Below are 12,336 nucleotides of genomic sequence, written 5' to 3' on the forward strand. Positions count from 1 at the left end.
GACACACTGTAACAGTATGGAGATACTGCAACAAGGCTGGCACCAATACAAAAGCCAGGGAATAGCTCCCTCTGTTGTGTATTTGTGGTTAGTACAGCTGATGTGTTCTTACATATTATGTTTATTCATCTAAAGGTTTAGTTAGAATTCAAGTGTTAATGTGGAGATGCTCCGAATTTCTTTTTGTTGCATTCTCACTGTCAGTTGTTCACAGAATAAAAAGGGAGACCATATTTTTCCAGATTTATTTAACTTCAATATTGTATACATACAAAGTATCTAGAAAGCTACAAAATATCGACCACTTTATCAAGAAGGCATCAAAATGTTACGGAGCAAAGACAAGACCATATGCAGTAGAGAACACATACACATAGCAGGTTTTATTTTATTTTCTGTCCCTTGCTCCAACGCTTTACTGTCATGGATATGAAAAGATATCACACTTCTGTACCAAGAAAAGCCAGGATATATCATTTTATACAAAGCACCTTTTTACAAAAAAAAATCTCTGCACACAAACCCAATAGTTGTTTTTATGATACTATCTGAACTATTTAAAAGTTCACTTTAAAGCCAACATCTTAAAATAGTAATAACCAACAAAAAAGGTACCAGTACCTACATTTAGACAAAATTACAAACAAATAACAACAAGAGCTAAACTGCTGATATGATTGTGTGGAGATTCTGTTACACATCCATGCTTTATGTCCATTTTATTCAGAGTGTCCTCTAGACATCCATGCTTTATGTCCATTTTATTCAGAATGTCCTCTAGACAATTCATCTGATCAAAGGCAACAGTCTTCTGGTCCCCAGAGAAATGGGAGGTACAGTCAGCTGTTCCAGCTTGGAACTCACATGTCAAATGTACCAGCAGTGTAGCAGTAACAGCATCACCACCCTCTTGGGGCTTGGAATATACCCAAAATGTAATCACAAACCATCATATACATGTAGAACAATAAAACAGGAACACCTCAGTAAGTTATTCATTAACGTGAACTAGTACACAGGGAAAAAAGGGAGATAAAACAGTCAACAAAGAAAAAATATATATGCCTACTGAACTCCAGTCTCCATAGGGCTGTAGCAAAAATACTGAGCAATTGAACCAACTTTGTCTGTATCCACCAGAAACATTTTCTGCTATGACTCAGAATAAGACGTTCCCATAAATAATTTAGTAAGAATCAGAAAACATGTATCTCTTCTTAAGGTAAAGTTGTAAGCCTATGTGACTTCACAGCTGCTGGAATGAGTCACCATCCTCCATTCTATCAGTTGCTGTCTGGTCAAACAGGCCTTTCACAGACTATAACTTTACACACATGTATAGTACAGGTACTCTTCTTAACAGATCATTTCTTAAAACCAAATTATATTAATATATCATTTATTTCACCATGGATCGACTCACTCACTGTCCCTTGTCATCTAGTACAAACCTTCAACAAGGCAATGTGGTGATTGGTGTCATTACATCTCTTTTTGGTTTAGCAACACTTAATTCAGAATATTTAGTATTTTCATTGCTGGAGATTCTAAACCAAAGGCACTTCCATGCTACAGTGCAGGACATGTCTAGAGATCGTATGTATCTCTGTATTTTTGGTCTTTCAGAACAGGAAAGGCAAAGTCAGTTCTTATTTATGTTAAAAAGTAACTCCGTTTAACTCGTGTGTGTGTGTGTGTGTGTGTGTGTGTGTGTGTGTGTGTGTGTGTGTGTGTGTGTGTGTGTGTGTGTGTGTGTGTGTGTGTGTGTGTGTGTGTGTGTGTGTGTGTGGTAAAATTTTGTACCAATATGTATATTGGTGAGTGATTTAATATATTTTTTTGTGCGTGTTAAAAACAAAATACATTCTTAAAAGTGAACCAAGGCCAGTTTGACACCATACAATAAGGCACTGTACACTGTTACACTTTGGCAGATTGTACTGTAGTAGAATTCCTACAAAATGTGAAAATGAGTCACCCAGCTTAGGAAAGAGATCACAGCTTTAGTGGCATCTTTTGAAATTCACACGTCCGTAACATGTTTTAAGGCTCGGAATTGGTGTAGGCCACAGATTCATGGGGTGGTGTGAACGTAAAGGCAGCGACATCGGCTAGAACTTAGTAGAAATAACACTGCAATGGCCAGAAAAAAATGCATCATCTGTTTAGAGGCAATGAAACTGCATACTGAACACAGCCCGCTGTCTAAGAAGTGATCCATTTTCTCATGGTTATTTCAGGATATCCTAAAACCTTAAATCACACATCTAAAAGAAAAAGGTAAAAGTTAAAATTGGCATGTCCTAGAAGGGGAACCAAGTGCTTAGGACAAGGTGGCAGTCCACTCAGAGTAGCTAAAGTAGTGCTTTCATGGTTTTTAGAATCAAATCCATTTTAATGACTCCGTCGGACACTGGAACAGGACAGATGTTTGGATTCCTTATTGCAATGTAAGACTTGTAAGCCCTGTCTGAGGCAGAGACACAGGTTGAACTAGGTGTCTGTAGTGTAATCACAGTGCATTCATTCTGCTGTTAGTGTCTAAGACCGTGGATTGTCCAGAGGGATCGGTATCTTATTTCCCTGAAAGAAACAGATGTTTTTGTAAAGCAATAACTTCACTATCATGACGCCCACAATCACCTGCCTTCGACTAACTTTCGTGTAGCAATTTTATTATCCCCAAAATGTTTTTAAAAATGCTTTTCTTTGGAAAACCCATTGGTCAAGTGTGTATGTACGGTTTGTATATCTACACCACAGGAGGCTGCTGAAGGGAGGACGGCTCATAATAATGGTTGGAACGGAGAAAATGGAATTACATCAAACACCTGGAAACAGTGTGTTCGATGTATTTGATACCATTCCACTGATTCCACTCCAGTCGTTACCACGAGCCCGTCCTCCCCAATTAAGGTGGCACCAACCTCCTGTGACCTATATGCTCACAAATCAACTACAGATATACATGTAGTTTACAGGATCCATGGGGAACAGACAACATCTTCCTAGTGTTTTCTAAGTGTACATTACAAGATCAAAGCGGAAGAAGACAACACACACATAATGTCTGCTGACCAAATTAAACCCAACCAACTGATTCCTTACATACTGCCTCTTTTATATGTACATCCTACAAACAAAGATTGACTTGCCATCCTTAAAATGAAGAATTTATCCTGTATCAAAACATAGAACAACTGTACCGCAATTCACAGCTGCAGTCAAACATCAAATACATACATTAATATACAAAGAAATTAATAACAATAGGCCTCGCCCAAAATGTGACCGAAAAGCAGTGCATGTGTGATTTTCAGCTAGAGGCACTGTCACTTTGTTTTGAGGTTCTTTAGTCTATGTAAAGGGAGGATTCAGGGGGTTCAGGAGTCTCATTCCTTCACCAATCGGTAGATATGATGCTGCGCACCGTGCTCGCTGTTCGACACCTCGAACACACACGCCATACACAGCAGAGTCTCCTGTGTGTCCCTGTTCGTCACCACCTGGAAGAGACAGAGATGTCATGTTAGTCATTCGGGACCTAACGCAATCCCACTCCATGTAATGCAATGAGCAGTCTCTGGAGAGGAATATGGGTCTCAGGAAAAGGACTTTCCGATGTTAAAAGGCCCACGGACAGATGTCAATCAGCAAACAGTATGACAAAAACAAGTACATTTGTAAATCTAAGGAATTTAAAGGAGTGTGTGAAGAAAATGAAACAAACAAAACCGGGGCAGGGTTGAGAGTGCACACCCACACATGCATTAAAAAGAGCTCTCTCTGCAGTGGAGAATAGGACTTTAAGCCCCCATGTGATGGCTAATAACAGGGGTCCCCACCCTCTCTGATCGCCCCCCCCCCCCCTCCTCCTTTCCTCTCCCCTGCAGATGATAAGGCTCCTCACACTGCGTTCCATCCCCTGTGGAATGTTAGGAATGCAGGAGCATGGAACGATGCTCATCTCAGGCCCCAGTCAGAGCTCCTCTTTTCAGGTTCGCTGGAGCCAAAGGAGCCCAGCAGAAAGCTAGCATAAAGGAAAGGGAGGGTCCTAGCCACAGGTTAGAGTAGTGGGAGACTGGCTTTTGTATTTGCCTGCTTTAGGAAGCAGTAGTAGGACGGACAGGACAAGAAGTAATCCTTACCAATAGAATGGTGAAGTTCTCCAGGACACTGTTCATCATGTATTTTTCAGGCAGGTGTTTGAGCTTGTGGATAAAGTTGATCATGTATTCACACATGGGAGACCGGCTTATCCTGTACACAAAGCGTCCGTTCTCAAACCGGGCATACTCCGTCTGGAGAGAGAGAGAACCAACATCCAGAAATGTGTGCCGCATATACTGATAGCTATGTCACACATACTGTATACCTTCACTATATCTGCATCGAACACATCACCCTCCCTAGGAGAGGGGGTGACCTTGACAATTTATTGTTAAAACGAGAGACCGCCTGGATCTTTAATTTAAAGACACTTGCTCCCTTCGGTCTCATCGTAGAGTTTGATCTGATGATTGTGTTTTTGTTATCCATTGTAACTAAAGTGTTTGTAGGCCTATATGATGTAACCTAATTGTAACTATGATCGTATGTAATCCATTCATGCTTTTTTATATGTTCTATTGATATTTGTAAATCGACCAATGAAATCATGCCACAGCTGGCCAGGATTACAGACACCTGTGTGTGTCCTTCCAAACTACATAAACTAGTGACCCGCAGTGTTTGTCATGAAACCCTGATGAAGACAGCTTGGCTGTCGAAACCTTGGTAATAAATGATTTCATCTGAACTCTTAAGAGTGTGCGGCTCACCTGAGAACCTCACCTAACCAGGTGTGCGCTTCTTCCACCTAGACATATACTGATGACTGAATATGTCATTTACAGAATACGATCATTTTTTGGAACAATAAGACTGGTTGAGTACCCACCTCCACCTTCTCGACCACCTGCTTGCCAAAGGAGCACACCTTAGTTGAGCAGGTGATTGTCATGTTCTCGGAGCTCTCATACTGACTGGTCACTCCATAGAAAGCCCCCGCTTCATCCTGAATGTTGCAGTTCAAGTCAGCCTGGGAACCACAAATAACACAATATAAGTTGTTGGTAAGACAGAAATGTGTTCCATTTCTTCATCCATATGAGGTGAAAGAAATGTGTCTTAGCTCAAAAATGGCCATCATCACAATACTGCCCCTCTAAGTGAGAGGGCAATGAGATGACAATTGAATGGAATGCAGAATGTTGTATGGATATGCACCATGCAATGGAAAAATGACAGTGTAGATTGAAAGTCGTAATTTATCTTAAATAAATAATGACCGACACCTGTGAATGTATGACCATCTAGTGGGGCATCAGTGATAAAGTGAACGGATAGTCTTAAATAAATAAAACACTTCTTAGCCACCTCTGAATGACTATGTAAATGTATTCCATATTTGGAACTAGATTATAAAGGAGATTAAATGAAGTTATGTTAAGAGGATGATTCATGCTAGTGAAAAGGAGCAGTGCTCTGAGGGCAGCTCTCCAGGTCCAGGACATCATGTTCATTATGGGGACAAAAAGAGCACATCTCCTTCTATAGCATCCTCCTCCTTCATTAGTCAAAGCAGTTACACTTTAATTATTGTGCAGATTGTGCCTTTCATTTGAAATTCAGATTGGCCGGTCACTTCAAAAGGAATTTGAGCGGGCTGTTCTGGCTGCGATGGCGAGCCCCACTTTGTTGGCTGCCGCTAGTTAGCATTTTCCATTGGGGTAAAATACATGCAATGTTTAAACAGCCATTAAGAGTGCAACCAGGTCACTCCATTGTTTTGAGATATTACACTGAATTAGCGAGCGCTTTGATCACAAGTTCTCCTGCTATGCGAGGCCAAATATAGCAACATGCATTCTGCAGCCATCTTCAGTGTTTAGCCTCTGATTAAACCCGTTCACTAGAGATGAAACCAAACAAATTCCGTTTTCTCTGGGTTGTAAAACAGGAAATGCTTTATACCACAGAAACAACATGAGAAATGATATACAATATATCTTTATGGAGATACTAATGTAGAACAAAATGCATTCAATCTCACCCGTTTCATTTCACAAGCTAATTAATAGTGAGTAGTTCTGTGAACATATTTGTTTAAATATCTGTTTGAGTTTATTTTTCTTCTCCATATCTTTTCTTACTTCTTTCTTCATACAAACACACTGGCCTACTGTACACACTCAAGTGCTATTCAGTCACCAGACCAGTGCAGACACTTTGCAACATGACACTCACCCAAAATTTTATGAGGAAGAAGGAATTCTGGGGACCCTTGCCAAAGAGCTCCTTCAGTCCTCCTTTCTTTTCAGGGAATTTATCATAAATCTGACGAATGTCCACTGACTCCAGCAAGGCATCGCTGTAGGAGTGGTTCGTCTGTCCGATGTGCACAAAGAGGTGCTTGTTGTACTGAAAGACAGTTAACATGAGGATCTTACAGAGCTAATATCAGAAAGACACATATGTAAATCATTAAAAAAATGCTTTTGAGTATTGATCTCTCATAAAGAAGTTGCCAGTTTATTACTGTTCTGTTTTCAATAACTGTAGAACATCTGGCTGACTGAGATCCTCAGCAAAACTATTCTAATTTACAGTACCAGTCAGTCTGTTCTCCATCTGTATGAGATATAAAAATATAAATAAGATATATAGTCATAAGACAAAAAGGAGAAATGCCAGCAAATCCGGGAATATCTTCACAATTAAATCTGTACTATTGTCCTAATGCTCTGGTTGTGAGAGAGTCAAATCTTATCATGAGGGTTATTTCAAAGTCACTGTTGCCCTTTACTTCAGTACCAGAGTGCTGCATGGCCTCTCCAGCCTAGCCTTAAGGCCATGTAACCATCTCAAATATTCAGCTAAATACAAGATTAATGGCTGTTGTCATGCGATATCAATAACAAAATAAAATTCTCGGGGGAATGCAGACAAACCAAGACAGATCGCTCACGTCCAAACCAAACAATAAAGAATGTGAGGCATGAGCTTAGGGCTGCTGGTCTGTGTGCCTTTTCACATGACGTGACATGGGTCTGTGGTCCATCTTACTTCCCCTAATCCCAGTGTTCTGTGTTTGTGTATGGTCGGTCAGAACTAGCGAAGGGAATTCAATCTAGTGTGTGCATTCATTCTCGTCTCTTTGATCCTCGACAGTGTGCAGCTAGACCTTCTGTGTGGTGAGAGGGGGACAGAACTGGCCGATAAGAGCTGGAAATGAGTGACAGCTATGTCTCATGAGAGTGGCCATGAATACGGACAATACCCTCCCTATCTTGACATGCTTTTACATGCTTTCATGAAAAAGAAGAGCTATAAGAGCGAGCGGTTATTTTTTCCCTCAACATTAAAACCCCATAAAAAACCCTGAGGTAGTGCTAGTCTGGATACAGTGAATAGGTCAGTGGCAGGGTGTAGTGGTGTAGTGGTGATGAGTAGCCTGGTAGAGTGGTACATGAAAGATACATATGCAGTGGTGATGAGTAGTGGCAGGTAGCCTAGTGGTTAAGAGCGTTGGGCCAGTAAACAAAAGGTTGCTGGTTCCAATCCCCAAGCTGACTAGGTGAAAAACCTATTGATGTTCCCTTGGGCAAAGTACTTAACCATGATTGCTCCTGTAAATCGCTCTGGATAAAAGTGTCTGATAAGTGAGTATGGGGCCCTGATACTCACTGAGTCTTGGTCTCTCTGCTGCTCCAGGAAGGCAGAGAACTCCACCAGCCGGAGCTTGGATGTCCCGATGGAGCGGCCATGCCACGCTGGGACTGTGGGGGCTGGGGCTGACGTGGGCTCATAGCCTGCATCACAACCACCATGAGCAACACTCAGATAACACAACTCTCTCTCTGACATATCATCAAACTGAATTTTATCTCCATAACTCATTATAATGTCAGATTTTAAACAATGCTACAGGTCTACGTATTAAGAAAAAAAAAGGAAATTGGTTGTAAGCATGCGTGAAAGCCTTACTGGAAATCGTTGTTGTTACTCCTGGCTGGATGGGATATGCTTGTTGGGTGAACGGCTTGATGCTAAAACAGAGGGAGGATCCCATTAGAAAAATGCAATGGTCTGGAACTTCTACAGAGCAACATATTGAATATATCACTACTGACAAGCAGCGAGGAAGAAAGAAGGCTGACTGAAGTATTTGTACGAGAGCCCATTCATTTCTATCTCTGGAACATATAGACCCTTCAACCACTGCACCCACAAAGAAAATATTGGCGAGTACGTGACATAGAGAGCGACAGAGCGAGAGAGTGAGCGGAACAGCAAGAGGGTGACAGAGAGAGGGAGTGAAATGGAAAACAGTCACGTTCCATGTTTTCTGAGAATAGAACACGATACTCACTCTTGGGATGATCCAGGTTGGGCTGTCGATATCATGCCCTGCCAAAACTAGAGAATTAGATATATCAATACAAAACAAAACAAAACATCCAAACACATCACCGAAAAATACTTCCAAGCAGCACAATTAACACATGTAGTTATCTCGACTAGCATTCGTTTTGATTGTGTGCTTATCAGATGTGGTCAGTTTCCATAAAGCCCTGGTGTGTGTAATGTGATTTGGATGGGACGTCAGCTGTGTTGGCTGGGGAGCAGGGGGCCTGGTGGCTGCCCTCTGTGGTGTGCTGGTCTGAGTGGACCGATAGTGCATTGCCGGCGGGCCTCTTACCCCTGCCGCTCCGGGGAAGGCTGGGCGCGGGATGCCTGGCAGGCCCAGCTTGTTGTGGATGGCGGTAGCAGAGACGATCTGAGCCGAGGACATGGAGGCCATGCTTTGGAGGGCTTTGTCCTTCACGGTCTGATCCTTCAACAACCGTCACAAAAGGCTTAGCACTCACAGACGGCAAGATGGGGGACATAGAACAGTGATAACAACAGCCACACTTCTAAACACACAAGCACACACACTCGCCTCCAACAACGACGGACAGCATGCATGTTAAAAGCAAACATATTGCGGCAGCCATTAAAGAAGTGGATTGTTTCAAAGGAATGTGCCACAGAGTAAAGTGAAAATTGAATTCCTGTATAAAATGTTAAGTGCGGGCATGCACTTAATAAAAGCAAGTTTCCTTGTTGACAAATCTATCACTAACACACTTCCAACCATATAGAATAGGTAATGGAGTGATTAATAATAACTCCTTTCTCTGTTATTCCTTGAATATAACATAATTCAATAGTTCTTGTGTCAAGGTTGGATTTGTCTGCCTGACAGAACACAGTTAACCATACAAAGAGAATGACTAAAGTAAGTCTGAAGGACGAAAGCTTTGGTTAAGAGTTCCTTTCATGGCTCCTCTCATCAAGTCCCCCCACTCTTCTCCTTATGACCTAAACTGGGATATGCTTAACACCCCGGCCGTCCTACAATCTAAGCTAGATGCCCTCCATCTCACACAAATTATCAAGGAACCTACCAGGTACAACCCTAAATCCGTAAACACGGGCACCCTCATAGATATCATCCTGACCAACCTGCCCTCTAAATACACCTCTGCTGTCTTCCACCAGGATCTCAGTGATCACTGCCTCATTGCCTGCGACTGTAATGGGTCCGCGGTCAAACGACCACCCCTCATCACTGTCAAACGCTCCCTAATAAAACACTTCAGCGAGCAGGCCTTTCTAATCGACCTGGCCTGGGTATCCTGGAAGGATATTGACCTCATTCCGTCTGTAGAGGATGCCTGATTATTCTTTAAAAGTGCTTTCCTCACCATCTTAAATAAGCATGCCCCATTTAATTTTTTTAAAACTAAGAACAGATATAGCCCTTGGTTCACTCCAGACTTGACTGCCCTTGACCAGCACAAAAACATCCTGTGGCGAACTACATTAGCATCGAATAGCCCCCGCGATATGCAACTTTTCAGGGAAGTTAGGAACCAATATACACAGGCAGTTAGGCTAGCTTTTTCAAACAGAAATTTGCATCCTGTAGCACAAACTCCAAAAAGTTCTGGGACACTGTAAAGTCCATGGAGAATAAGAGCACCTCCTCCCAGCTGCCCACTGCATTGAGGCGAGGAAACACTGTCACCACTGATAAATCTACGATAATCACGTATTTCAATAAGCATTTTTCTACGGCTGGCCATGCTTTCCACCTGGCTACCCCTACCCTGGTCAACAGCTCTGCACCCCCCACAGAAACTTGCCCAAGCCTCCCCCATTTCCCCTTCACAGATAGCTGATGTTCTGAAAGAGCTGCAAAATCTGGACCCCTACAAATCAGCCGGGCTAGACAATCTGGACCCTCTCTTTCTAAAATTATCTGCCGCAATTGTTGCAGCCCTTATTACTAGCCTGTTCAACCTCTCTTTCGTATCGTCTGAGATCCCTAAAGATTGGAAAGCTGCCGCGGTCATCCCCCTCTTCAAAGGGTGAGACACTCTATATGTTACAGACCTATATGTATCCTACCCTGCCTTTCTAAAGTCTTCGAAAACCAAGTTAACAAACAGATCACCGACCATTTCGAATCCCACCATACCTTCTCTGCTATGAAATATGGTTTCCGAGCTGGTCATGGGTGCACCTAAACGATATCATAACCGCCACCGATAAAAGACAATACTGTGCAGCCGTCTTCATCGACTTGGCCAAGGCTTTCGACTCTGTCAATCACCGCATTCTTATCGGCAGACTCAACAGCCTTGGTTTTTTAAATGACTGCCTCGCCTGGTTCACCAACTACTTCTCAGATAGAGTTCAGTGTGTCAAATCGGAGGGCCAGTTGTCCGGACCTCTGGCAGTCTCTATGGGGGTGCCACAGGGTTCAATTCTCGGGCCGACTCTTTTCTCTGTATACATCAATGATGTCGCTATTGCTGCTGGTGATTCTCTGATCCACCTCTACGCAGACGACACCATTCTGTATATTTCTGACCCTTCTTTGGACACTGTGTTAACAAACCTCCAGACGAGCTTCAATGCCATACAACACTCCTTCCGTGGCCTCCAACTGCTCTTAAATGCAAGTAAAACTAAATGCATGCTCTTCAACCGATCGCTGCCAGCACCTGCCCGCCCGTCTGACTAGCATCACTACTCTGGACGGTTCTGGACGACTGTAAACTCTCCTTCCAGACTCACATTAAGCATCTCCAATCCAAAATTAAATCTAGAATCGGCTTCCTATTTTGCAACAAAGCATCCTTCAGTCATGCTGCCAAACATACCCTCGTAAAACTGACTATCCTACCGATCCTTGACTTTGGCGATGTCATTTACAAAATAGCCTCCAACACTCTACTCAGCAAATTGGATGTAGTCTATCACAGTGCCATCCGTTTTGTCACCAAAGCCCCATATACTACCCACCACTGCGACCTGTATGCTCTCGTTGGCTGGCCCTCGCTTCATATTCGTCGCCAAACCCACTGGCTCCAGGTCATCTATAAGTCTTTGGTAGGTAAAGCCCCGCCTTATCTCAGCTCACTGGTCACCATAGCAGCACCCACCCGTAGCACGTGCTCCAGCAGGTATATTTTACTGGTCATCCCCAAAGCCAACTCCTACTTTGGCCGCCTTTCTTTCCAGTTCTCTGCTGTCAATGACTGGAACGAATTGCAAAAATCACTGAATCTGGAGACTTATATTTCCCTCACTAACTTTAAGCATCAGCTGTCAGAGCAGCTCACCAATCATTGCACCTGCACACAGCCCATCTGTAAATAGCCCACCCAACTACCTCTTCCCCATATTGTTTTGTTTTTTTGCTCCTTTGCACCCCAGTATCTCTACTTGCACTTTCATCTTCTGCACATCTATCACTCCAGTGTTTAATTGCCAAATTGTAATTATTTTGCCACTATGGCCTATTTTTTGCCTTACCTCCCTAATCTTAATACATTTGCACACACTGTATATAGATTTTTCTATTGTGTTATTGACTGTACGTTTGTTTATCCCATGTGTTACTCTGTGTTGTTTGTGTCACACTGCTTTGCTTTATCTTGGCCAGGTCGCAGTTCTTAACTGGCCTACCTGGTTAAATTAAGGTTCAATTAAAAAAAAAAAAAACATTTAAAATGAAAGGCTTCAGCTCAATACAGTACATGAGGACTACTCTCAGCCTTTGTGTATCAGAAAAAATGTCATCACATTTAATGTTGATATCAAGCAAGGTTAATTAATCGATAGCAGGTGTAGTGAGTTAGGGAGTTAGTGGCTGAGGGAACGGTGGAGAAGTACTCGCTAGCATCAGTTCCACCCAGTAGTCTGCTGTATACCATCCAGCTAAACTGTATCTATGGC

At 42.6% G+C, this 12,336-nt stretch overlaps 1 protein-coding gene across 5 annotated transcripts in view; it reads right to left on the reverse strand.

Moving 5' to 3' along the window:
- Window positions 1-226: 226 nt before the first annotated feature.
- Window positions 227-12,336, reverse strand: part of LOC106562169 (transcriptional enhancer factor TEF-1) — a 56,756-nt gene continuing 44,646 nt past the window's right edge. For all 5 annotated transcript variants that reach the window (XM_045689135.2, XM_045689132.2, XM_045689133.2 and 2 more), the window contains 8 exons: window positions 8,744-8,878; window positions 8,414-8,460; window positions 8,029-8,090; window positions 7,729-7,853; window positions 6,289-6,462; window positions 4,940-5,080; window positions 4,149-4,301; window positions 227-3,506 (listed from right to left, as the gene is read on the reverse strand). In XM_045689135.2, the coding sequence (XP_045545091.1) occupies window positions 3,393-3,506; window positions 4,149-4,301; window positions 4,940-5,080; window positions 6,289-6,462; window positions 7,729-7,853; window positions 8,029-8,090; window positions 8,414-8,460; window positions 8,744-8,878 (951 nt within the window). In that variant the 3' untranslated portion in view covers window positions 227-3,392. The remainder of the gene's footprint in view (window positions 3,507-4,148; window positions 4,302-4,939; window positions 5,081-6,288; window positions 6,463-7,728; window positions 7,854-8,028; window positions 8,091-8,413; window positions 8,461-8,743; window positions 8,879-12,336) is intronic.

Source organism: Salmo salar, chromosome 11 (assembly GCF_965601325.2).
Source record: "Salmo salar chromosome 11, fSalSal1, whole genome shotgun sequence".
In the NCBI taxonomy this organism is placed as follows: domain Eukaryota; kingdom Metazoa; phylum Chordata; class Actinopteri; order Salmoniformes; family Salmonidae; genus Salmo; species Salmo salar.